Genomic DNA, 24074 nt, shown 5'->3' with positions numbered 1-24074 from the left:
CCCCCAACTTCGCAGCCTGCCAGCGGCACAGACCGGAGCAGGGATGCCCCGTGGGTCCCCGCTGCGCCGCAAGCCCGGGAAGAGGTCCCGGGGCGGAGCTCACGCCAAACCTGCCGTTTTTTGAACAAATCGCACCCTTTTCCTACAAAAACCACTGCTGCGGAACTGCTCTGTGTCCCGAGACAAAGCCACCGTGCCAACACCGACCCCGCGCACAGAGCACCGGCCGAGCAACAGGGGAGGTAGCACGGCACTGCCGGGAATGCGGTGGGTGCCGGCGGAGGGACACGGCTCTCTCCGAAGCCGCGTGCCGGCTCCGCCCGCCCCCCAGGAGCCAAAGCCCAGAGCGCCGAGAAGACAAAAAAGGCACCGAACGCTCCTGGGGCTGGGAACGTGGCGGCGGTCGCGACCGCCGCCGGTCGCCCCTCGCAGCATCAGCTGCCGCGGCCACCGCGCGCGAGGTCTGGCGCCAGGCGAGCAACAGCGCGGCGGATCCGGCCCCGCGACAGCGGAAAACCCTCGTGGAGCGGCGCCAGGGAGAGCAGGGCTGGAGCAGGATCTCCCCCCGTGTGCCGGGACGGCCCTACGCCTTCCTCTCCTACCCGACCTGCTTCCTCCGGGCCCAGCCTGGTGCTACCTATCCCAGCCCAGGGCCGTGGCCCGGATCACCTTGGAATTTCGGTGTTATCCAGCCCGCGGATGGCCTCCACCGCGTCCTCCCGCCCGCTCCATGTGACGAAGGCATAATCCTTGACGATGTCGCACTCGATGACGGGGCCGTACTCCTCGAACTTGGCCCGCAGCTCCAGGTTGGTGCAGGCGGGGCTGATGTTGCCGACGTGCAGTTTGGTGGAGGCCTTGCTCTTGTTCTTGCTGGCCTCCACGTTGATGCAGACGCTGTGCAGCTTGTGGTGGTGCAGGTTGCGGATGGCGTCCTCGGCCGCCGTCTTGTCCTCGATGTGGACGAAGCCGTAGTTCTTGATGATGTCGCACTCCAGCACCTTCCCGTACTGCTCGAAGAGGGAGCGGATCTCCTGCTCCGTCGCCTCCCGCGGCAGGTTCCCGATGAACAGCTTCACCATCTCGCCCAGCCTGCGACGGGGGAGGACGGGGAGGGGGGGGGAAGCGGCATCTCAGGGGGTGGCTCAGCCGAGATACCCCCCGTCCCCGTCTTCACAGCGAGGGGCCGGAGCTCACCCCCGGGCCCAGACCCGCTCCCCTGCCCTGGAAGGGGCCTCTCCCTGCGGGCAGGGCCGGGGGAAGACCCCCCACCACCCTCCTCCGGGACTCTCCGGGCGGCTGGGAGCCGTCCCAGGCCCCGGGAACACGGAGGGGGTCGGCCTGGGCGCGGGGTGAGCGCACCCCAAGGCTGGGACCCCCCCCCCGGGCCCCGGCTCCTCTCAGAGGGGCCGGAGCGGACCCCGAGCCAGGAACCCTCCCCGCCCCCCGCCGGGTCCCGAGCGGAGCCCGGCCCGGCCCGGTCCCCCCCCCCAGGGCCGCAGGGCCCGGGCCCGTCCGGTTCCCCCCTCCCCAGGCCGGGCCGGACCGGGGGGTCTCACCGCGGCACCGCGCTCCGTCTCGCCGGGACGGTGACGGCGACAAAATGGCGGCGGCTTCGGCTCCGCCCCCGCGGCTCCCCTTTTCCGCCGGAGAGCCGCCCACCGCGCCCGCTGATTGGCGAAGATCGGACCGGGGGCTCGACACGATTGGCCGAGCCGCCGCGGGGGCACCCCGCCCAACCCCGCGCCGGACGACGTCACGCGTCGGAGCACCGCCCGTCCGCCCGTTGGCCAATCGCGTGTGAGCGGCGCGCCGGAGGTGAGAGAGCGGGGCCGGAGCGGGGAGGCGGGACCTTCCGGGCACGTGAGGCCGGCGGCGGCCAATCGGGGCGGGGAGGAGGGGCGTGGCCTGGCGGCGCGGCGAAGGCCGGCGGGGTCGGAGCGCGCGGGAGCGGCGGAGCGGGGTCGGCCGAGGCGGGGGCGGGGGGGGCCGGGACCCACCGCCCCCACCGGGATCGGGACCGGGACCTGGGCCGGGACAGAGCTGGCAGGCCGCCCCTACCGGCACCGGGACCCGCAGGCCTCACCGGGACATCCCCCCTCCCCCCCGCCCGCCCTTCCCGGGGCCTTGCCGCCACCGAGACCCCCGGCGACCGCGGCCGGCACCGTCCGGCCCCCACTGGGCCTAGCCCCGCCCCTTCGCGCCCCGCCCCTCTCCCTAGAGCCCTGTCCGTAGAGCCCCGCCCCAACCTAGAGCTCCGCCCCTCTCCCTTAGGGCCCCGCCCTTCTCCCCAGGGCCCTGTCCGTAGAGCCCCGCCCCTTCCTTGGGGGTCTCGCCCTTCCCCTCTCCCACAGAGCCCCGCCCCAACCTAGAGCTCCGCCCCCTCCCGTAGAGCCCCGCCCCCTCTCCCTTTGGGCCCCGCCCTTCTCCCCCAGAGCCCCGTCCATAGAGCCCCGCCTTTACCCCGAGAGCCCCGCCCCTCTCCCTTAGGGCCCCGCCCCTCCTCGCCCAGCGCCGTTCTGCGCGCAGCCCCGCCCCTCCCGCCGCAGCCCCGCCCCTCCCGCCGCAGCCCCGCCCCTCCCGCCGCAGCCCCGCCCCTCCCGCCGCAGCCCCCGCCCCCGGGCCATGTCGGACTCGGTGCTGCTGCTGCGGCGGGTGCGGGAGCGCGGAGCGGGGGGGGGGGGAGAGGCGGCGACGGGCGGGGGGGGGTCCCGGGGGGGTCCCGACCCCCCGGCCGCAAGCGAGGCCGACGCCGTCGGTTCTACCCCGAGCACCGGGTGTACCGGGCGCGCTGCTCCTTCCTGGACCTGAGCGAGGAGCAGGTGCTGCGCGTTACCGGCTGGACAAAGCCGCCATCGCCGGGCTGTGCCGGGAGCTGGGAGCCGACCTGGAGAGCCTGACGGGTCGCAGCCACGCTCTGCCGGTTGCCGTTAAGGTCACCTCCGCCCTCACCTTCTTGGCTTCCGGCTCTTTCCAGACGGCCACGCGCGACAGCACCGGCATCAGCCAGTCGGCCATGTCCAACTGCCTGGCGCCAGTTCTTGGAGGCGCTGCAAGCGGCGGGGCGGCGCGGTACATCGCCTTCCCGCCGACGACCGCTCGCGCCGGGACGGTCGCCGGCGCCTTCCCCGGGGTGTTGGGTTTGGTGGGCGGCATGCACGTGGCGTTACGGGCTCCTTCCGAAAACGAACCGGCTTACCGCAACGCCGGCAATTACCACTCCATGAACATGCAGGTGGTGTGCGACGCCGCCGGCACCATCACCAACGTGGTGGCCAAATTCCCCGTTCTTGCCCCAACGCCGCCGTCCTGGAGAATTCGGCCTTGGCTCGGCTGCTGGAGGGGGCTCGGCCCGACGGCGCCTGGCTGCTGGGTGAGGCGGGGGGGGGGGGGCGGCGGTACGGGGGGGCCGGGGGGTCCCCGAGGGAGGGTGCCGCGGCCCCCAGAGCTGCGGTGACGGTGCGAGGGGTGGTTGGGGAGGCCGGGGGTCGGCGGAGGGGTCTGGGGGGGGGGGATTTGGGGATCTGGGGGAGACCCCGGGGGTCTGGGGGGCTCTGGGCATCGTTTGGGGGTCTCAGGGGTCACCCGAGGGTCTGGGGGTGACCTGAGGGTCTGGGGGGGGGTCTGGGTGAGATCCAGGGGTCTGGGGGTGATTTGGGGGTCTGGGGGAGACCCTGGGGGTCTGGGGGGTCTGGGGGGGGGTCTGGGGGGTCGTTTGGGGGTTTGGGGGTGACCTGGGGATCTGAGGGAGACCCGGGGGTCTGGGGGTCATTTGGGGCTCTGGGGTGACCCGAGGGTCTGGGGGAGACCCCGGGGGTCTGGGGGAGATCCAGGGATCTGGGGGTCACAGAGGTGACCTGAGGGTCTGGGGGGTGACCTGGGGGTCTGGGGGGGTTCTGGGGGTCATTTGGGGGTCTGGGGGCGACCCTCAGGCCCAGGGGACCCCCAAACCACCCCCCCCGCCCCGGCACCGGGGGGACGCACCCGCCCACGCCATCGCGCGTGCCGCAGTCCCCTTGCCCTGTGCCACTCTCCCCCCTGGGGGGGTTCCCCCACCTCTCTGACCCCCCCCCGTTCCGCGTGCGTGTCCCCCCCCACCCAGGCGACCGGAGCTACCCGCTGAAGCCGTGGCTGATGACGCCGATCGCGGCGCCCCGCGGCGCGGCGGAGGAGCGGTACAACGCGCTTGCACCACCAGGCGTTGGCCGTCCTGCGCCGGACCCTCGCCCTCCTCAAGCTGCGATTCCGCTGCCTGGACAAGGGGAGGGGGTGTCTGCAATACGCCCCCCCAAAAAGTTTGTCAGATTTTTTTAGCCTGTTGTATCCTCCACAACATCGCCCTACGCCGGCGCATGCCGTTGGAGCTGCCCGAGGGGTCGCCCCCCCCCGAAATCGAGCCCGACCTGCCCCTGCCGCCCCCCCCACGGGCAGACGTCCAGCGAGGCGCGGGCCGTGCGGGCCCGCATCGTCCAGCAGGTCAAGGACGGCCTCGGCTGAGACACACACTCCCCCCCGAAAATCTGGGGGGGCTCTGGTCCTCTGAGGGGGGCGTGGGGGGGGACGCCTGAGCTCAGATCCGCCCCCCCCCCGCCAAGGTTTACGTCGGAGGGGACACAAAGTGGGGGGGCAGCCCCCGTCCTCTACAAAGAGGGGGGGCTGCCTCCCCCCGTTTGCTGTGAGGGGGGAGTCCCCCTGTTCTCTGCAACAAGGGGGGGGGTCTCCATTCCCTACAAGAAGGGGTGTCCCTCCCCACTCAAGGACAAAGGGGGGGGGTCCCTGTGTCCCCCCCCCCCAGGGGCTGCCGCGTCCCCCAGTGCTCCCTGTTTCGGCGCTGACCCCCCCCCGCCTTGTCCGCGCTCGTTTCGGGGTGAATAAACGTATTTTTTCAGCAGCGGTGCCTGGGTGGGGTTCGGAGCGCCGGGACCCCCCCGGCAAGGGGAGGGGGGGGACCCCCGCAACGCTGCGCTCCCGCGGTTTATTGACACCCCGGCGTTTCGGCACCCGCCGTGCCGGGGGGGGGGATGCTGCGGCCGCCCCCCCCAGGACGGCCTGGAGAGCCCCGGCGCGGCGGCGCTGCTGCAGCTGGTAAAGCATCTCCACCACGTCCCGGCGCATCTTCTCGGCGTAGGGGCGTCCCCCGGAAAGTCACCGTGTCCCAAAACCGTCCCGCAGGCGTCGCAGGGCGGGCGACAGCCGCGCCTCGCACCGGGCCAGCGCGGCGTGCAGGCGGCCGCGGGCACGCGCCTCCCCGGCACGTTCTGTCGCCGACGCCGGGGCCCCCGCGGAAGAAGCGTCCGGGGTCGGAGCCGCGCTCCTCCAGCCGCTCCAGCCGCACCAGCAGCAGCTCCCGCCGCAGGATGCCGTCGGCCGCTGCCTCCCAGGCCTCCAGTGCTGCCGGCAGCCGCGCCAGGGCCCCGCCGGCACCGTACTTCACCGCCATCTCCAGCTCTCCCAGCTGGGGACGCCCAGCGCGGCCCAGAGCCGGCACAGGCGCCTCTGCAGCCGCTCCAGCCCTGCCGGCGCCGGTCCCGGCAGCGCCGGCTTCCACAGCCCCTTCTCGTACGGCTCTGCCGGTGCCAGGCGCCGGCTCGTGGCGCGGCTGTGGGGCTTCCACCGGCTCCTCCTCACCGTCGCCGTCACGCAGGTGGAAAATGGCATGGAGGAAGTCGGAGCCGGTGGCCGCGACGAACTCGAGGTAGTCATCGAAGAGGCAGGCGCTTTGCCGCTGCCCGCAGCCGGCCGTCCCCGTGCCGCAGCATCTCGCCGGCGTTTTGGCGTTCGAAAAGGCAGGCGCTTTGCCGTTCCCCGTGCCGGCCGTCCCCGTGCCGCGGCATCTCGCCGGCGTTTTGGCATTCCCGCTCGCCCGTGGGGAGCAGATCCGCCGCGGCGGCTGCCGGCTCGACCAGGGGATCGCAGCGGAACCGCAGGCGCTCGGCGGGGAGCGCCCTGCCCCTGCCCAACTCCTGGTAGAGCTCCTGCACGCCCAGGGGATCCGGCCCGGCGTCCTCCCCAGCGTCGCAGCACAGCGGCGGGTGCAGCCGCAGGGTCACCCCTTCGGCGAAGGCCCTGCCCGGCGGCACCCGCGGCCCGGCCACGCTGGGCCACGGGAGCAGTCGCCGGCCGGGGTGCCGAGGGGCCGGCGGGACCCCCAGCCGCGGCGTTGGCAGCCGCAGACCCCGGAGCTGCCGGAGCCGCGCGTCGTCCTCGTTGCGGCGGGTGAGAGCCGCCAAGAGCGGCGGCAGCAGGCACGTGGCACTCGCCTCCCTCCGCTCCTCGCCGGCCTCTCGCCGCGTCAGCCGCAGCAGATCCGCCGTCACCGCGAGGGCGTCCGGTGGGATTTCGGGGACCGGCTGTTCCCCGTGGGGCATCACCGGGGATGGCGGCGGCGGCGGCGACACCCCCGGCAGCCGCCGGCCCCCCCTCTGCTCCGGCAGCGAGCTGCGGCGGCGAAGCCCGGCGGTGCCAGCGCGGCTCTCGGTGGCGGGGGGCTCCGGGCGGGGGGCGCTGGTCGCTCCGGGGGTCCCTGGGCTGGTGGCGGAGGCCGGGGGCTGCAGATCAGCCCCCCCCCCCGAGCGCCCTGCAGCCCCCCCAAACCCACGGGGAGGCCTCTCCGCCTGCTCCCCGCCCCCCCGAGCCCCCAAACCCCCCCGGGGACCCTCAAACCCCCCACTCCGCCCCGGCGGACCCCCCCCCGACCGGCAGCCCCCCCGGCCCCGGCGGGACCCTGCGGCCTACCGCGCTGTCGCCATGGCGACGGCACGCCGGAAGTGGCTCCACCGCCAAATCCCTCCCCACCCGGCCGATCCACTTCCGGTCCGTCCCCAGTGAGGTCCGGCCGCCCCCCGTGACCCCGCGGGTGGTTCCGGGTCGGGCGGAGTCCGCGGCCATGGCGGCGCCGGGGCAGAGCGGGAGCAGCTGCCGGGTCAGGGCCCCTTGCGCGGGAGCTTTGGGGGTGCAGGGCTCTTTGCAGGGGGGTTTTGGGTATTTAAGGCCCGTTGCGGGGGAGTTTTGGGGGTGCAGGGCCCAGGGTCTTGGGTTTGGGGCTGCAGGGCCCCGGTTACATGAGTTTTGGGGGTGTAGGGCCCCTTGCAGGGGAGTTTCGGGTGTTTAAGACCCCTTGCAGGGGAGTTTTGGGGGTGCAGGGTCCTTTGCATGGGAATTTCGGGCGTTTAAGGCCCTTTTCAGGGGAGTTTTGGGGGTGCAGGGCCCTTTTCAGGGGAGTTTTGGGTGTTTAAGGCCCCTTGCAGGAGAGTTTTGGGGGTGCAGGGCCCTTTTCAGGGGAGTTTTGGGTGTTTAAGGCCCCTTGCAGGGGAGTTTTGGGGGTGCAGGGCCCTGGTTACAGGAGTTTTGGGAGTGCAGAGCACTGGTTACAGGAGTTTTGGGGGTACAGAGCCCTCATTACACGAGTTTTGGGGGTGCAGGGCCCTTTTCAGGGGAGTTTCAGGTGTTTAAGGCCCCCTGCACAGGAGTTTTGGGGGTGGAGAGCCCTGGTTATGGGAGTTTTGGGGGTGCGGGGCCCCGGGTACCCATGTTTGGGGGTGCAGGGTCCCTTGCATGGGAGTTTCGGGTGTTTAAGACCCCCTGCACAGGAGTTTTGGGGGTGCAGGGCCCTCGTTACAGGAGTTTTGGGGGTGCAGGGCCCCTAGCATGGGAATTTTGGGTGTTTAAGGCCCCTTGCACAGGAGTTTTGGAGGTGCAGGGCCCTTTGCAGGGGAGTTTTGGGGGTGCAGGGCCCTTTTCAGGGGAGTTCCAGGTGTTTAAGGCCCCTTGCAGGGGAGTTTTGGGGGTGCAGGGCCCTGGTTACAGGAGTTTTGGGGGTACAGAGCCCTCGTGACATGAGTTTTGGGGGTGCAGAGCCCTGGTTATGGGAGTTTTGGGGGTGCAGGGCCCCGGGTACCCATGTTTGGGGGTACAGGGTCCCTTGCATGGGAGTTTCAGGTGTTTAAGACCCCCTGCACAGGAGTTTTGGGGGTGCAGGGCCCTGGTTATGGGAGTTTTGGGGGTGCAGGGTCCCTTGCAGGGGAGTTTTGGGTGTTTAAGGCCCCCTGCACAGGAGTTTTGGGGGTGCAGGGCCCTGGTTACGGGAGTTTTGGGGGTGCAGGGCCCCCTCACCGGGTGCTGACCCCCCCACCCCCTTTCCCCGCAGCTGGAGTTCACGGTGCAGATGCAGTGCCAGGGCTGCGCAGACGCCGTGCGGTCGGCGCTGCGGGAAGCCCCAGGTGAGCCCCGCCATGTTCCCCAGCACCCCCAAAGTTGGGGGACACCCCACTTCCCCCCCCACATCGTCACCCCTCTCCCTCCCCGCAGACGTGCGGCTGCTGGAGCTGCGGCTGGAGGCGCAGACGGTGCTGGTGGAGACGACGGCGGCGGCCGAGCGGGTGCGGGAGCTGCTGGAGAAGTCGGGGCGCCGGGCGGTGCTGAAGGGGATGGGGGGGTCCGATGACGGTAAGCGGGATTTGGGGGTGTCGGGGAGGGGGGACACGTGCGCGGGATTTGGGGCGCCGACGCGTCTCCCCGCAGCGAACCTGGGGGCGGCGGTGGCGGCGCTTTCCGGCCCCGGCGCGGTGCGGGGCCTGGTGCGGTTCCTGCAGGTCTCGCCGACGCGGTGCCTGGTGGACGGCGCCGTCGATGGGCTCCCGCCGGGTCCCCACGGGATCCACGTCCACGAATTCGGGGACCTCTCGCGCCCCTGTGACAGGTACCGCGGTGGCGGTGGGGGGGGACGACACGGGGACGGGACACCCCCGGGTCTGGGGGTGCAGGCACCCCGGTCTCACCCTGTCTCCCCCTCACGCCCGCAGCTGTGGGGGCCACTTCAACCCCGACGGCGAGTGCCACGGGGGACCCCAGGACCAGCACCGGGTGAGCCGGCGGCCGCGGCCGCTCCGTGGGGCTGAGGGGGGGGGCTCCCGGACCCCCCCTCACCCCCCCTGCCGCGCTCCACTGCAGCACGTCGGGGACCTGGGGAACATCTGGGCTGATGCCGAAGGCAAAGCCAGCTTCCGCATGGAGGACTCGCGCCTGAAGGTGGGGCTGCGGGGGGGGGCACGGAGGGACCGGCCCCCTCCCATGGCTGTGGGGAGGGTCTGACCCCGGTCCCACAGCTGTGGGGGGTCCAGGCTGCACCCCACGGCCATGGGTAGGGTCTGACCCCAGTCCCACGGCTGCGGGGAGGGGGTCTGGGCTGTGCCCCACGGCCATGGGGAGGGTCCGGCCCCAGCCCCACGGCTCTGGGGGGTCCTGAGACCCCTCCAACCCCCCCCCCCCCCCCCGCCAGGTCTGGGACATCATCGGGCGCTCGGTGGTGGTGGATGCGGGCGAGGACGACCTGGGCCAGGGCTCCCACCCGCTCTCCCGGGTGACGGGGAACTCAGGGCCGGGGTGAGTGTGCAGGGGGGGTGTCCGGGGGGTCTTTGGGGATGGGGGGGGGGGGGGCTGCTCACCCCCTCACCTCCTCTCTTCCCCCTCGCCAAGGCTGGCCTGCGGCGTGGTGGCCCGCGCGGCCGGGCTCTTCCAGAACCCCAAGCGGGTCTGCTCCTGCGACGGCGTGACCCTGTGGGAGGAGAGGGACCGGACCACGGCAGCCCCCGGCCCCACGGCAGCCCCCGGCCCCACTGCAGCTTCCAGCCCCACGGCAGCCCCGGCCCCCCACCTCTAGGAGCCGCCCCCGGGACAGCAATAAACGATAACTCGCTCTGCAGCCTCCGCGGCTCTCGGGGGACCGGGGTCGGGCGCTGCTCGTCCCCGCGGTGCTCGGCGCTGCGCGTTCCCCGGGTCCGCAGCGGCCCCTTTAAGGGCGGGCGTGGCCAGCGCGGCGGCCGCCTTGGGGGCGTGGCGGGGGCGTGGCCGGCGCGACGGTGGGCGGGGGAGCGCGCAGGCGCGGTGGTGGCGGCGGGAGAGCGGAGTGGGCGGGGCGCGGGAGGAGCGGGCGGCGCGCAGGCGCGGTGGGGAGGGCGCGCACACGGCGGGCGGCGCGCAGGCGCAGTTGCGCGGTCGCCGCTCCCGCTCCGCGCTGAGGAGACGCCGCCATTTTGTGAGGCCGCCGCGCTGAGCTCCCGCTCCCCTTTCCCCGCCGCTGCCGCCACCATGCGTCCCGGCATAAAGCTCTTCGTGGGCAACGTCCCCGAGGAGGCGACGGCGGAGGAGCTGAGCGAGCTGTTCGCCGGCGCCGCCGGGCCCGTGCTCGGCATCGCCCTCATGAAACAGTTCGCTTTCGTGCACCTCCGGGATGAGGCGGCGGCGGCCCGCGCCATCACCCAGCTCAACGGCCACCAGCTGCACGGTCGCCGCATCGTGGTCGAGCCCTCCCGGCCTCGGCCCACCAACACCTGCAAGATCTTCGTCGGTAACGTCTCGGCCGCCTGCACCAGCGGCGAGCTGCGCTCGCTCTTCCAGCAGTACGGCACCGTCGTCGAATGCGACGTGGTGAAAGGTACCGGACCCGCCGCCGCGGACGGGGGCTCCGCACAAGCCTGTTCGCCTCCCCCGGGGCCGCCCCGCAGCCCTCGCCGAGCTCAGTCCCCGCCACAACTGGCTCGCCGCTCACCTCCGTCCTCGGAGCCGCTCCGGCCCCGCTCTCGGCTCGGGTGACCCGTGTTCCGTCTGCCTGGCTGCGGCTCCCCCCCCCCACCTCCCCCTCTCCACCGCCCCCGGCCCGATCTGGCGGCGCCCCCGCACACGGAGCAGGGCCCTGGGTCCCCCTGCCGCCCCCCCCCCAGCCCCAGCCGGAGCCGTGCGAGCCCTTCTGGGTTCCCCAGAGCCCATCCCTCCCCTCTGCCCCGTTAAACGCACCCCCGGGGTGCGCTCTCGCCAGCCTTTCCAGCCAGGCCACGTCCTCCATCCTCGCCTCCCCCCAGCGCGGGCGGGGGTAACCCGCTGCTGCTGCCTCCGTAATTCTTCCCTGACATGAGGCGCTTCCCTTCCCCATCCCGCTGCGACTCCGCCACGGCTTCACCTCCACAAACACGCTCCGACGTGGAGCGAGACGCTCCCCCGTCAGCCGAGGCGGGAGAGCCGAAGCCCATAAAAAAACCCCCACGCTGTCAGACTCCCGAGGGGGCTCGATCGGCTCCGCATCGGGGACTCTGCAGTACGGCGTGACCAGGGGGACGGCGTCACCCCACCTTCCCCCTGACCCTGATGGGAAAAGGTGTCATCCCCATGTCACGCAGCCGACACAGCCGCTCCCCGAGGTGCCTGTCCCGTCCCGTTCCACCCCCCTGCCCCGGCAGCGTCCCAGCCAGCTCCTCTGCTTCCCGGGAGGGTGATGTTGTTGCCTCTGCTCTCTCGTCCCAGGTTGCAGGCCCACCGGCTCCGTCCCGCCAGGACGCAGCTTCCCAGCGGAGCCCATCAGAAACCACCCCAAACCCACACCAAAAGTTTCTGGCATCCCCTTGGCCGGTGGCCGATTTGTGGGGTCCCCCAGAGAGGGGTGGGGGTGCTGCGGCCGCCCGAGGGGGCGGCAGGAGGGCTGGGGGGGTGAACGGAGGAGACATCCCCTCCTTAGGCTGCCGGAGCGGGATACGTGGATGTGGGATAGGAGCCAGGGAGGGGCGGGATGGCAGAGCGGAGGGGGCACGCGCGGGAGAGTGGGCGAAGCGGCACTGACGTTTAGCCGGAGCTTGAGGTACCAGGATGGGGTTTGCTCAGCGAGCGATGCTCTAAGCATGCCGCGCTCCCTCGGATGGGCTGCCCTGGCCGAGCCGTACGCCGGCCTTCTGGCCGTAGGCTAACGTGGGCTGTCGCCAGCGGCACCCGGTTCCAGTGATCCCTGGTCCCTGACTGCAGGGGGGATGCCGCGGGGTTGCCGAGAGGAGCCGCCTTTCCACCCCATGCCGGCCTCCCGGACCCGTCGTGCCACGGGGGCAACCCCCCAGCTACTGCGGTGGCATCCAAACCCCGAAACCGTTGGCCTGAGAGCCGCGGGCGGCTGCCGGACCTGGCGTGGGCACAGTGTCGTGGCGAGAGCCGTGCTGGGGGACGGGCAGGTTGCCTGCGGTGCTGCGGGTGACGCGCTCTCCTGCCGCAGACCCGGCACGGTCACTCCGGGTCCCGCTTCTACCGCTCCTCGCCTCGCTCTCCATCTCCTTTCCGACGTCTCTCTGCTTCGGTGCCGCTTTCGCGCCGTGCTCCTCACCCGGCTCCTCGCCTTGGCCCGGGTGCTCGGCTGGGTGTGCGGTGCCGCAGGTTGTGCTCGGGTGCTCTCCTCTTCCTTCTCCCCGCTCTCCTCTCCTCCTCCCCCTCCCCTCCTCCTCTCCCTCTCTCCTGTTGCTGGCGCTCCGTCCCCCTTGGCACGTCTCGGTGTCTCAGCGGGCGCCGGCCCTCTCTGGCTTTGCTCCGCTTACCGGTGGGATGGCCGGCTGAGCCCATGGCGCTGGCGGGGCCGCATTGCCCTCCCGGGGCTCTTGGTCCCCGGGTGCCAGAGGACGGGTAGGGAGGAGTTGCCGTTGGCGAGAGGCCGCCGTGCCGCGGGGCAGGGTGCCGAGCTCCCTCGGCGCAGGGAGAAGCGGCTGCGGTGGGTGTGGGCGAAGGGAGGGACAATGCGGGGGAAAACAGAGCAAAAAAGCGGTGACGGGGTGTTCCTGAGCCAGGGGACGCCGGGCGGGTGGCCGGGCTCGTTAGGCTCCGGCCAAATTAATGGTGGGGCGGAAGCAAACGAAGGTGGTTCTGTCTCTTCGCTGCCTGAGCAGCAGCAGCAGCGGAACGGGGCCGGCAGAGCCCGTCCCGGCGCCTGTCCCGCCGCTGCCTAGCCGCACGCTGCCGCGGTCCCGGCGAGGCTCGATAAGCGTTCGATCCTGTAACGAATTGTCTTTTCTCCCCCCACTGATAACCCTCTGTCTGCTGCTTTATCAGACTATGCATTTGTTCACATGGAGAACGAAGCAGATGCAAAGGTTGCCATCGAAAACCTTAACGGGAAGGAGGTGAAGGGGCGCAGAGTGAACGTGGAGCTCTCCACCAACGTCCAGAAGAAGGGCGCGGGCCAGGCCCTGCCGCCCGCCCTCGGCCTCGACAAGAACAAGAGGATCGGCCTGGAGTACCGCGAGAAGTTCCAGCCCAAGATCGAGGGCTTCGACCAGCAGCGCCGGGCGGCGGACGCCGCCTTCCCCTCGGCCGCCACTGCCGGCTACACCGCCGCCTCCTCCCTGTACGATTACCAGCAGCGCTTCGGCACTGGCGGCGCCGGCAAGTACGAGGCCTTCGAGGCGCAGGCCAGGCCGGCCTCCCCCTCCTACTTCGGGAGGGACCGCAGCCCCCTCCGGCGCTCCCCCACCCGGGCCGGCTACGCGGCGGTGACGCTCCCCATGACGGCGCAGCCGGCCGCCTACCGCGCCCAGCCCTCCGCCTCGCTGGGGGCCACCTACCGCGCCCAGCCCTCCGCCTCCCTCGGCGTGGCCTACCGCCCGCAGCCCACCACCGGCCAGGCCGCCTCTTACCGCGCCCAGCCCTCCGCCTCGCTGGGCAGCGCCTACCGCTCCCAGCCCTCCGTCTCCCTCGGCGCCTCCGGCGCGCAGCCCGCCGCCAACTCCCTCGGCTCCTACGGCGCCCAGGCCGCCGCCTCCTACGGCGCGCAGCCCGCCGCCTCCCAGCTCTCCGGCTACGGCGTCCAGTCCGCCGCCCTGGCCTCCTCCTACGGGGCGCAGGCCGCCTCCGGCTACTCTGCCTCCTACAGCGCCCAGGCCGCCGCCGCCGCCTACGGCGCCCAGGCCGCCGCCGGCCCTGCCGCCTCCTACGGCGCCCAGGCCGTGGCCACGCATGTGGCCTCCTACGGCGCCCAGGCCGCCACCGCCGGCCACGCCGCCTCCTACGGCGCCCAGCCCGTAGACGGTCACGCCGCCTCCTACGGCGCCCAGCCCGGTGCTGCGCTCTCGGCCTCCTACGGCGCCCAGGCCGTGGCCGCGCACGCCACCTCCTACGGCGCCCAGGCGGTGGCTGGTCACACCGCCGCCGCCTACCAGCCCGTGGCCGGCCACTCGGCCTCCTACGGCGCCCAGCCGGCGGCCGCGCTCTCCGCCTCCTACGGCGCCCAGCCCGCCGCCGGCCACTCCGCCTCCTACGGCGCCCAGCCCGCCGCCAACCTGCCCGCCTCCTACGGCAGCCAGTCCGCCGCCGCCGCGCTCTCCGCCACCTACGGCGCCCAGGCGGCCTCCTCGCTGGCCGCCTCCTACGGCAGCCAGGCCGCCGCCGCCTCCTACAAGGCGCAGGCCTCCGCCCCACTGACGGCCGCCTACCGGGCCCAGGCCTCCGGCTCGATGGCGGCGTCCTACCCGGCGCAGCAGGCCTCCTCCGCGTCGCTGGCGGCCGCCTACCGAGCCCAGCCGGGCAGCGCCTACGACGGGCCGAGCCAGCTGGGGCAGCAGGCGGCTTCCTACCTGGGCCTGTCGCAGGCCGCCGCCGTCGCACCGCCCTACGAGCGCACCCGCCTCTCCCCACCTCGCAGCGCCGCCTACGACGACCCGTACAAAAAATCATCCGCTCTGGCAAAAAGGTACGGCGCCGGGCCGGGGATGGACGGCCGCGCGACTCGCTCCACACCGCCCCGGTGGATGCCGGCGCCCGGCTCGGGGCTTACTCTTGGCTCCGGCGCGGCTCGCTAACGCCCGGCGTGCAGAAGGGTGGGCGCCATGTGCCGGCCCGTGGGCGTGGTGGCTCTGCTCCCGCGGCGCAGACCCCCGCGTAACTCCCTCCCCCGGCTTCCTGGGGGGGGGCACGCGCTGCGGGGTGGGGATGGGGGCTTCGTCCGGGGCGGGGGGGAGCCGGCGGCACGCGCTCGCTGGCGGCCGGGTCTCCCGTGGCACCCAGCGCCTGACCCGCGGGTGCGCCGGGCGCCGCTTCTCCGTCCCGAGCTGCCGGCTTTGCCTGCGGCGCTGCCCGCCCGAAGCCCGGCGGTGTCGTGCCGCCGCGGCGTGTCCCCGGGCAGGACGCGGTCGCCACCGGCGGCGGATTGAGGCGCGCTCCCCCTCATTCACCACCTGTCTCTTCTCTCGACCAGGTATGGTTCCGAGCGCCGTCTGTCTGACCTCTCAGATTACCGCCGCTTAGCGGACTCGCCGCTCGCGTACCGCCGGTCGCCGACAAAGTCCCCGATGGATTACCGCCGCCTTCCAGAAGCGCACGCCGATTACGCCCGTTACTCGGGCGGCTACGGCGATTACCTGCCCGCCACCCGCGTCCACTCGGGCTACCAGCGCCGCCTCTGAGCCGGGCGGCACCGGGACGGGGTGGGGGTTAAGGCCGCTTGCGTCGCCGCGGGCTCGTACTCGGTGCTCCGCCTCACCGCCCGCCGCCACACCCGGCGCGGTTCGCCGCCTCCGGCCGTTGTCCCCGGGGCAGGGACGGTTATTTTTTAGCTGCTTTTTCTTTGTTCTTTCTCTTTTTTTGAGTTTTTTAGAAGGATCCGCGGTTATGGTTGGAAAGCGTGCTGCGCTCCTGCGGGGGGAGCAGGCAACGGGCGCGCGGGTCACCAACCTCTGCCTCTGGCTCCCGCCGTAGCGTCGTGGAACCGTCTCGCTCGCGGCACGCGTGGCCGTCGGCACCACTGGTGCTTGGTGGCAGTTTATAACCTGAGCGATCGCTGCCACTGAGCGGAGCCCGCGCTCTTTTATACCACGAGTTCCCCTTTTTTGGGTTTATTTCCCCCTTTTCCAGCATCAGTCCGCGGCGCAGCGCCGGGCTCAGCGCAGCAGCGAGGTTTTGTATGACTAAATAAATGCTGGGCTCTTCACCGTTTCCCAACCGTCTCCCGTCTGGTTCTTTCCCAGCTCGGTGCTTCGGGGGACCAGCAGTGCCGTCGGTGCCACCGCCGTTCCGGCGAGGGGCCGATACCACCGGCACGGTGACATGGCCAGACCCATGGCTGTTGCATCCGTCTCCCTGCTCCCGCCCTTGGCTACGGCGGCCAATTCCCGGCGGCAGAGTCACCGACCGCCTCGGAAAACACTGGTTTTGTGCGGTTGGGTCACCCGGCGCCGGTCCCAGCTGCAGCCCCGGCACCAGTAAGCGCTGGAGCCACTTTTCTGCTGCAGAGGAGGCAGACTCGGAGCACGAGCAGCATTTCACCGGTAGCAGGAACCGCCGGAGCGTTCCCGATGGCACTGCTGGACTCGGGCAGCAGCGGCCCGACTGTACGCTGTGGTAAACGCACGCCGTCACCGGTGCCCCAGCCCCTAACCTGTGCTCGGTGCCTTTTTTTGGGTGAGAATGGCTGATTTTGAGAGGAGAAGCCGCACGTGCACAAGAGCGAGGTCGGTGTTTGCTCCCGCCCTGGTTCGGCCACGGCGGCCGGTCGTGTGTGTATCGCTCAGCGCCGCCGGCACCGTGTGGCAGAGCCGGCTGCCGCCTCGCCCTGGCTGGTCGTGCCACCGCAACGGCCGTTAAAGTCTCTGAAAGCGTTTTCTGTCGCATCATCTCTCCCCCGAGCCAGGGGTGGGTCGCGGTGTGGTCCTGGTTGGTTAACACAGGTCGTGCCATGGGGAGAGGACAGCTGCCTGCTGCTGCGCCTTATTGCCTGGCTGGGGCTCGTTAACCGCTGTGGTAATTAGCCGGGCAGAAGGGTCTAACACTTCTCCCCCTCGTTTTCCAGGGCAGGCACCGGGGGACGCGCACCCTCAGGTCCCAGGACCGTCCCTGAGCCCACCCCGGTGACGGAGGAGCCCACGGGTGATCACACAGAGGCAATTAGCAGCTGATGAGATGGAGGCAATTAGTGGAGGCGGAATCGCCCTGGAAATGCAGCGGCTGACGACAGGCAACGAGCTCGGGGCTCCCACTGCAAAACCCCGGAGCCCAGAGAACAGCCGAAGGGCTGGGACGTCGACAAAGGCACGCTCCTGGGCCTAATGTCATTACTTAACGAGCACCGAGAGGCAGGGGGAGCAGCACAGGCCGTTTGGGGACTAACGAGCCAGCCCTGGACAGGTTAATTAGCAGGTAGTTTCAGAGGTGCTGCCCCTGAGGGAGAGGAGGAAGAGGAAGGACCCCAGTGGGGCGCAGGGAAGGTGGGGGTGCACAGGGGCACCAGGACGAGAGCCGGGGCGGGGGGGTGTCATAAAAGCCAGGCCCCGTTCGTTAGCTAGGGCAGCACAGGGCCCTGGGGTCCCCTTTCAGGGGGCTGCCCCCCCCCCCCAGCTCATCTGCCCCTTCGTTTGCAGCGCAGACCCCCGCGGGGAGCCGGTCAGCAGGCAGGGCCGCAGGCAGCACCGGTAAGTCCAGGAGGTTACGAGCTGGGCTGGGTGGGGGGGAGTTGAGTCCAGAGAAATAACCGGTGCCGGAGCCAGCGGGGTTTGTTAAAAATTTGAGTTTTATTTTACTGGAGAGTGGGGTTGGGGGACGCTAAACGCCACGGGGGGCGCGGGGTGAGCTCCAAACACAAGGTCGGCCCTCCCACGCCGGCGCGGTGCAGGGGGAGCGCGGCGTGGCGGCCTCGAGTCAGCTACGTCATTTCGTATTAAAAAGCTACAAGTGGATTTATTCATCCTCTTCAAAATAAAGAAAAAAAAAAAAAAAAAAAAGAAAGAATAATAATAAAGGAAGCTCCAGCAAGGGAGCGAGCCGCTCCACGCTGGCCGGGGGCAGGAAAAGCAAAGCAAAGCAAAGCTGGCGCTGCGGCTACGGCTGCAGTTACGGCTACGGCTACTCTCGCTCACGACCTGAGCCTAGACCAGCTAGGGGAGGGGTGGGGGCCCCCGAACTACCTGAAAAGCAAATCCTGGCAACTGAGAATAGAAAGCTGGGGGAAGGGGGGGCGGGGGGGGGTCGAGCTATTCTGACCAAGGCTGGGAAGAAGCTGAGCGTTCGTTAGGAACAGACTCGTTAGCTGAACCCGGCTGCGCTTTGAAGCCCGGCGCAGCACGAGACGCGCGGTGCCGATTCGGTGTGCGACGGGAACCCGACGTCCAGCCGCAAATATCTTACCTGAAAGAGAAAAGCAGAGTTGGCGCAGAGCGCCCGGTGCAGGCGCCGGTCCCCGCGCCGGCCGGGACCGTGCCGGGGGACCGCGCCGAGCCCCGGCGGGCACCCGGAGGAGCTGCCGGCTTCCTGAGAGCAACCAGAATCCTGATGCGGCGGCGGCGGGGGGCTCTGTGGCCGCCCCGTGCCGGGGGGATGCCGGGAGCCCCCACGGCTCCGGCTCACCCGCAGCGGTGTGCCAGGGGCGGCAGCCATCCCGCGCCGGGGCGGCAGCCCGGCTGCCGGCGGCTTTTACCGGGCAGAGCCTGGGAGCCATCCCCGGACAGGGGCTACTCCCGGGGGATGCGCGTGGCGGCCACGGCACGCGGGGCTGGGGGCTCTGCGGGAACCCCCCCACCCCGCAGTGAGTGTGCCGGGATGGCACCTGGGCACAAGGGCTCGGCCCCGGCTACGGGGAGGGGGGGGACGCTAATTAAAGGCAGCGGGAGTCCCGAGGGCAAGCGACTCCCCGGCAGCAGCACCGATTGCCACGGCGAGTCCTCGCCGTCCACCCCACGCCGGGCAGAGCGGCCGGAGCCGGCGCCTGGGCTTTAACGCCCGGCAAGACCCCGTCTGCTTCGCCGCGACCCTTCGTCCCGGCTCGCATCGAGACGCAGACGCTCGACCGGCACAACCAGGGGCTGGGGGACGCGCGCCCCGTTATCTCCGGCAGCCGGGGAACCCCCCCCGCGGTGCCCGGAGGCACCGCCGGTTGCAAGGCGCCGTGCGCCAGACCTGCCAACACGCTCACCTCCGGCTCAAAAGGCAGAGTACCCGCGCCCGGTCCGCGTACGGGTCCCGCCCGAACCGCTGCATGTCGTAGAGGAGGCCCGGGCCACCGAGGAGACCGGCGACAGCTGCCCACGCTCGTACGTGTACGCCTCTCCGACGGTGGTGGCCGCGGCGGCCGTGCGGCGCAGGGGGCTTCTATCCCGGGTGTAATAGGTGGAGGAGGCGGCCGCCGCGGCGGCGGTGGCGGCGGCGGCGACGGCGGCCGCCGCGCCCGGGGTCGGCAGCAGAGCTCTATCGTACGCGTCTAGGGTGGTGGGGATGCGACTGGCCATGGCTGTGGTGGCGGCCATGGCCGAGGACTGGACCTGGGAGTACTGGGCGTACTGGGAGTACTGGGCCATGGTCTGCTCCGCGTAGGCGTCGTACGCAGAGGCCGTGGCGTAGGAGCGGACGCGGTAGCGCTTGTAGTAGTCGGCCATCCCGCCGTACGCCTCATCGTAATACACGGTCTCCCCCATAGCCCGCGGTGTAGGGAGTGCGCACGGCTCCGTACTGCTCGTTATAGGCCTCGGCAAAGTCCGCCACTTGCCCCGGGCGATCTACCGGGCACTCTTTAGACCAGTGCCCTTCCTTCCCGCAGCGGTAGCAGCCGCTCTTGTCTCCCATCCCGGGCGCCGTCCGGAGCCGGCTGGTGGACAACTGCACGCGCATCCGCTTGCCTTGAGGAAAGAGACGCGAGAGGGAGGCGATCAGTGAGGCCGCGCCGAGAGCGTGGTCACAGCCACGGGCGCCAGCGGGCAGCGGGACGGGACCGGCCGCTGCCCCCACCTCCCCCCCCCACCCCGCAGCCGCGCAGCCTCCGACGGCGCCGGGCACCGCGGCAGGGAGCGACCCGGCGCAGGAGGAGCCCACGGCGGGCTCGAGCGGGAGCCGCCTGCCGGCCGCCGGCCACCCGACTTACCAGGAAGGCGCCGCCGGGGACGGGGCTCTGCCGGCGAGGCCGAGCGCTGCCCGCGCCGGCCACCCCGGGCTAAGCCAGGATGGGCTCCGGCGGCTCAGCCAGCCGGCGAGCGGCCAAAGACGGCTTTCTGCCGGCAACCGGCACACGGCGGTGCTGCCGCAGCAGCCCGGGGACGGCCCCCGCATCAACGGCAAGCTTCCCGCCGGAAAATGCTCCCGCCAGCGCACTCCTTGCGGCGGCCAGACGGATGCGACGCCGGACAAACGCCCCGGAGCGAACGAGGCTTCGGACGGGGGCCGGCTTCAAGCGCGGCAAGAGGCAAGCCAAGCGCAGCCGGGGGCATTTGCTGGTCCCGCGGATGCCCCGCAGCCGGGGAGCTCCGGATGCGGCTGCGCCGTCCCGGCTGGAGAAGAGTTTTTGGGGGACACCCGGAATCGGGGCAGCGGGGTTTGCCAAAACCCCAGCGGGAACCAGGAGGGCCAAGCCCAGCCCCACCGCCGCTCGGGGTGAAGCACCGGACGCCTCCCTGCCGACCCGGCCCGCCCGCCGGCACCGCTTCCGGAGAGGGGACGCGCTCGCCATCAGCGCCACGCCGCCGAGTCTCGGCCGCGAGCTCAAATCCGGACGCTCGGCCCCGCCGCTGCGTTCGCGCGAGAGGCCGAGAGGAGGAGGCTGCCAGCGAAAGCGCCCGCGCCGCGTCTCGTCTGGGAGCCGGGCGAGGGCCCGGGGCGGCACGTTGAGAGCCCGAGCGAGCAATGCCGCGGTGCTGCCGGCAGCGGGGACACGGCCGGCGCGGGATCGGGCGCCTCCGCTCACCCTCTTACCAGGCAGGGCAACGCTACAAGGGCGGGAGGCAGCCTGGCTTCACGCCGCGCGGGCGGGACCCGCTGCTCCGGCCCGGCAGGACCAGGCGCGGCGGCCGTCGGCACAAGAGTTGGGACTTCGCCGTCGGGATCCTCCTGCGGGGCGGCCGTGCTGGGTTAAGTCAGAGATGGATCAGTCCCGTCCTCCCCCGGCCCAGCCCCAACTGTCCCTGCCCTCGCTCTGGCTGCCGCGGCCGCACCGGCGACCGGGAAAGCGGCGCTCGGGCTCGCCGGACAGGAAAGCGGCTGCGCCGCGCCGGCCTGGCCCTCGTCACGCCCTGCACAGCACGAGGGGAGCTGGAGTGCAAAAAAAAAAAACCAAAAAAAACCCTCGTTTGCACTTAATTCCAGCGAGGGGGAGGGCAGGTGAGCCTGGCGGCGCTGCTCTGCCGCAGAGCTGAGCGCGGCACCGGCTGCGGTCTCGCCGAGGATCGCCGGCGGGCCGGTCACCCCGGTGCTGCTGCCGCACCCCCAACCTGCGCAGCCGGAGCTGGGAGGGAGCGAAAACATCTTAACGGGAACATGGGGAATCCTCCCGGAGACCCCTGGGGCTCGAAGCGCCAGACCCATCCCCGCTCCCCGCGGATCTCGGCCGCGACCCCGGCGCGGATCACCTTGGAATTCGGTGTTATCCAGCCCGCGGATGGCCTCCACCGCGTCCTCCGCCCGCTCCATGTGAACGAAGGCATAATCCTTGACGATGTCGCACTCGATGACGGGGCCGTACTCCTCGAACTTGGCCCGCAGCTCCAGGTTGGTGCAGGCGGGGCTGATGTTGCCGACGTGCAGTTTGGTGGAGGCCTTGCTCTTGTTCTTGCTGGCCTCCACGTTGATGCAGACGCCGTGCAGCTTGTGGTGGTGCAGGTTGCGGATGGCGTCCTCGGCCGCCGTCTTGTCCTCGATGTGGACGAAGCCGTAGTTCTTGATGATGTCGCACTCCAGCACCTTCCCGTACTGCTCGAAGAGGGAGCGGATCTCCTGCTCTGTCGCCTCCCGCGGCAGGTTCCCGATGAACAGCTTCACCATCTCGCCCAGCCTGCGACGGGGGAGCGGGGGTTAGTGCTGCCGAGACGCGCCGTACTGGGGGGGGGGCACACACCCCCGCAGGGCTGTGCCCCCAAACACCCCAAATCTCCCCCAAGAAACACACCAAACCTCTGCCCTCCTCTCCCCACAGGACTGTGCACCCCTAAAAACACCCTGAAACCCTGCCGTCGTACCCCCCCACAGGGCTGTACCCCCCCAAAAAACCCCAGAAACACCCTAAACCTCTGCCCTCCCCTCCCCGCAGGGCTATGCCCTCCCAAAAACCCCCAGAAACAACCCAAAACCCCTGCCTGCCCCCCCCAAAACCCCTAGAAACAACCCAAAACCCTGCCTGCCCCCCCCCAAAAAAAACACCCCAAAACCCTGCCTGCCCCCCCCGCAGGGCTGTACCTTTCCCAAAATCCCCTACAAATACCCCAAAACCCTGCCTGCCCCCCCCAAAACCCTACAAACACGCCAAAACCCTGCCTGCCCCCCGCGCAGGGCTGTACCCCCCCCAAAAACCCTAAAACCACCCCGAAACCCTGCCTGTCCCCCGCAGGGCTGTGCCCCCCCAAAAACCCTAAAAACACCCCGAAACCCTGTCTGCCCCCCCAAAACCCCCCTAGAAACACCCCAAAACCCTGCCTGCCCCCCCAAAAAACCCTAGAAACGCCAAAACCCTGCCTGCCACCCGCGCAGGGCTGTACCCCTCAAAAAAACCCTAAGAACACCCCGAAACCCTGCCTGCCCCCCCGCAGGGCTGTAACCCCCCCCCAAAACCCTACAAACACCCCAAAACCCTGCCTGCCCCCCCCAAAACCCCTAGAAACACCCCAAAACCCTGTCTGCCCCCCCCCACCGGGCAGAACCCCGCCCCAAAGCCTACAACCCCCCCTCCGGACACCCCCGTCCAGGCCTTCCCCCCCCCGCCGCCTTCCCCGAGGCCTCCGAGCGCCTCAGCGGGGCCGGCCCGGGCCCAGGTCATCCCGCTCGCCCGGCCCGCCCCGCCGGCAGCGCTGCTGCCCCCCCCCCCCCCCCCCCCCCCCCCCCCCCCCAAAACTTGTCGCCCCCCCATCCCTCCCCACCTTCTCACACACACACACATTCCCCCCCCCCCCCGGCCCCGCCGCCCCCTCCCGGTACCGGCGCCGCCGCAGCCCCGCCCCCACCTGCGCCCCGTCCGCCGCGCGGTCCTCACAAAATGGCGGCGGCGCTACCCAGCTCGGCCTCCGCCTCCCGCGCTCCCATTGGGCAGCGCAGCTGTCCGTCAAACGGTCACCGAGCTCCGTCACCCTTCCACGGCTGGCATAGGTGGGCTCGCCCACGGGGCCGCCGCAGCCAATCATGGGTGGGAAGGGGCGGGGCGAGCGGGTGGAGGAGCGGTCCATTGCGGCCTCCGGGGGGGTTGCGCTGGGGCGGCCCATTGATGGCGGGCGGAGGGGTGGGGAACCAGCGGGGTGCTGGAGTCCCGTACTGGGAGCACTGGTGTGACCCACGGGCACCCGCCCCGCCCATCCCCGAGCCCGTTCCCTCCCCATCCCGACCCAAAACCACCCCATCCTGTCCTAAAACCATCCCATTCCATCCTGACCAAAACCATCCCGTCCCGACCCAAACCCATCCCATCCCGTCCCAAATCCACCTCATCCTGCCCCAAAACCATCCCATTCCATCCTGACCCAAAACCATCCTGTCCCGACCCAAAACCATCCCATCCCAACCCAAAACCACCCCATCCTGTCCCAAAACCATCCCATCCTGTCCCAAACCCATCCCATCCCAACCCAAAGCCACCCCATCCTGTCCCAAAACCATCCCATCCTGTCCCAAACCCATCCCATCCCAACCCAAAGCCATCCCATCCCATCCCAAATCCACCCCATCCTGACCCAAAACCATCACATCGTGTCCCAAAACCATCCCATTCCATCCTGACCCAAAACCATCCCCTCCCGACCCAAAACCACCCCATCCTGTCCCAAAACCATCCTATCCTGACCCAAAACCATCCCATCCTGTCCCAAAACCATCCCATCCCGATCTAAATCCATCCCATCCCATCCCAAAACCACCCCATCCTGAACCAAACCACCCCATCCTGTCCCAAACCCATCCCATCCCGACCCAAAACTATCCCATCCCTTCCTGTCCCAAAACCATCCAATCCTGACCCAAATCCATCCCATCCCATCCCAAATCCACCCCATCCTGACCCAAAACCACCCCATCCTGTCCCAAAACCATCCCATCCTGACCCAAAACCACCCCATCCTGTCCCAAAACCATCCCATCCCAACCCAAACCATCCCATTCCATCCTGTCCCAAAACCATCCCATGCCGTCCCAAATCCACCCCATCCTGACCCAAAACCATCCCATCCTGTCCCAAACCCATCCCATCCCGACCCAAACCATCCCATCCCATCCTGACCCAAACCCATCCCATCCTGTCCCAAATCCATCCCATCCTGACCCAAAACCATCCCATCCTGTCCCAAACCCATCCCATCCTGTCCCAAATCCATCCCATCCTGACCCAAATC

General features: G+C 70.4%; 5 protein-coding genes across 5 annotated transcripts; 2 read left to right on the top strand and 3 right to left on the bottom strand.

The window, feature by feature from the left end:
* Nucleotides 1–665: 665 nt before the first annotated feature.
* On the bottom strand, nt 666–1691 carry LOC128138044 (RNA-binding protein 4B-like). The gene is made up of 2 exons (XM_052779328.1): nt 1560–1691; nt 666–1092 (listed from the first exon to the last, which is right to left on the bottom strand). The coding sequence occupies exon 2, from the start codon at nt 1080–1082 to the stop codon at nt 666–668; it is 417 nt and encodes a 138-aa protein (XP_052635288.1). The 5' UTR covers nt 1083–1092; nt 1560–1691.
* An 885-nt stretch (nt 1692–2576) lies between these two features.
* LOC128138043 (atherin-like) lies at nt 2577–3195 on the bottom strand (the record flags this gene model as incomplete). The annotated part of the gene is made up of 2 exons (XM_052779327.1): nt 2953–3195; nt 2577–2807 (listed from the first exon to the last, which is right to left on the bottom strand). Coding segments are annotated over exons 1-2 (435 nt in total), but the record flags the coding sequence as incomplete, so codon positions are not given.
* Nucleotides 3196–6708: 3513 nt separating this feature from the next.
* CCS (copper chaperone for superoxide dismutase) lies at nt 6709–9700 on the top strand. The gene is made up of 8 exons (XM_052779325.1): nt 6709–6922; nt 8147–8219; nt 8308–8445; nt 8521–8698; nt 8802–8862; nt 8950–9027; nt 9278–9381; nt 9475–9700. The coding sequence occupies exons 1-8, from the start codon at nt 6887–6889 to the stop codon at nt 9656–9658; spliced, it is 852 nt and encodes a 283-aa protein (XP_052635285.1). The 5' UTR covers nt 6709–6886; the 3' UTR covers nt 9659–9700.
* A 218-nt stretch (nt 9701–9918) lies between these two features.
* On the top strand, nt 9919–15729 carry LOC128138040 (RNA-binding protein 14-like). The gene is made up of 3 exons (XM_052779324.1): nt 9919–10432; nt 12853–14488; nt 14993–15729. The coding sequence occupies exons 1-3, from the start codon at nt 10087–10089 to the stop codon at nt 15198–15200; spliced, it is 2190 nt and encodes a 729-aa protein (XP_052635284.1). The 5' UTR covers nt 9919–10086; the 3' UTR covers nt 15201–15729.
* A 1552-nt stretch (nt 15730–17281) lies between these two features.
* LOC128138042 (RNA-binding protein 4-like) lies at nt 17282–22710 on the bottom strand. Its single transcript, XM_052779326.1, is given in 5 exon segments — nt 17282–18776; nt 18779–19193; nt 19195–19397; nt 21117–21538; nt 22675–22710. Coding segments are annotated over 4 exon segments (1113 nt in total). The 5' UTR covers nt 21529–21538; nt 22675–22710; the 3' UTR covers nt 17282–18693.
* Nucleotides 22711–24074: the final 1364 nt, after the last annotated feature.

The sequence above is a fragment of the Harpia harpyja genome (assembly GCF_026419915.1).
Source record: "Harpia harpyja isolate bHarHar1 chromosome 27 unlocalized genomic scaffold, bHarHar1 primary haplotype SUPER_27_unloc_2, whole genome shotgun sequence".
Classification (NCBI taxonomy): Eukaryota; Metazoa; Chordata; class Aves; order Accipitriformes; family Accipitridae; genus Harpia; species Harpia harpyja.
The sequence above is the reverse complement of the archived record's forward strand: the minus strand, read 5'-3'. Positions and strand labels throughout refer to the sequence as shown.

Excerpts from the sequence above, each read along its gene's own strand:
- CCS (XM_052779325.1), top strand. The coding sequence starts at position 6,887 with ATGGCGGCGCCGGGGCAGAGCGGGAGCAGCTGCCGG. Across the intron at positions 8,446-8,520 it reads GATGGGGGGGTCCGATGACG|CGAACCTGGGGGCGGCGGTG; the intron begins GTAAGCGGGATT and ends GTCTCCCCGCAG. Across the intron at positions 9,382-9,474 it reads ACGGGGAACTCAGGGCCGGG|GCTGGCCTGCGGCGTGGTGG; the intron begins GTGAGTGTGCAG and ends CCCCTCGCCAAG.
- LOC128138044 (XM_052779328.1), bottom strand. The coding sequence starts at position 1,082 with ATGGTGAAGCTGTTCATCGGGAACCTGCCGCGGGAGGCGACGGAGCAG.
- LOC128138040 (XM_052779324.1), top strand. The coding sequence starts at position 10,087 with ATGCGTCCCGGCATAAAGCTCTTCGTGGGCAACGTCCCCGAGGAGGCG. Across the intron at positions 10,433-12,852 it reads CGAATGCGACGTGGTGAAAG|ACTATGCATTTGTTCACATG; the intron begins GTACCGGACCCG and ends CTGCTTTATCAG. Across the intron at positions 14,489-14,992 it reads TCATCCGCTCTGGCAAAAAG|GTATGGTTCCGAGCGCCGTC; the intron begins GTACGGCGCCGG and ends TCTCTCGACCAG.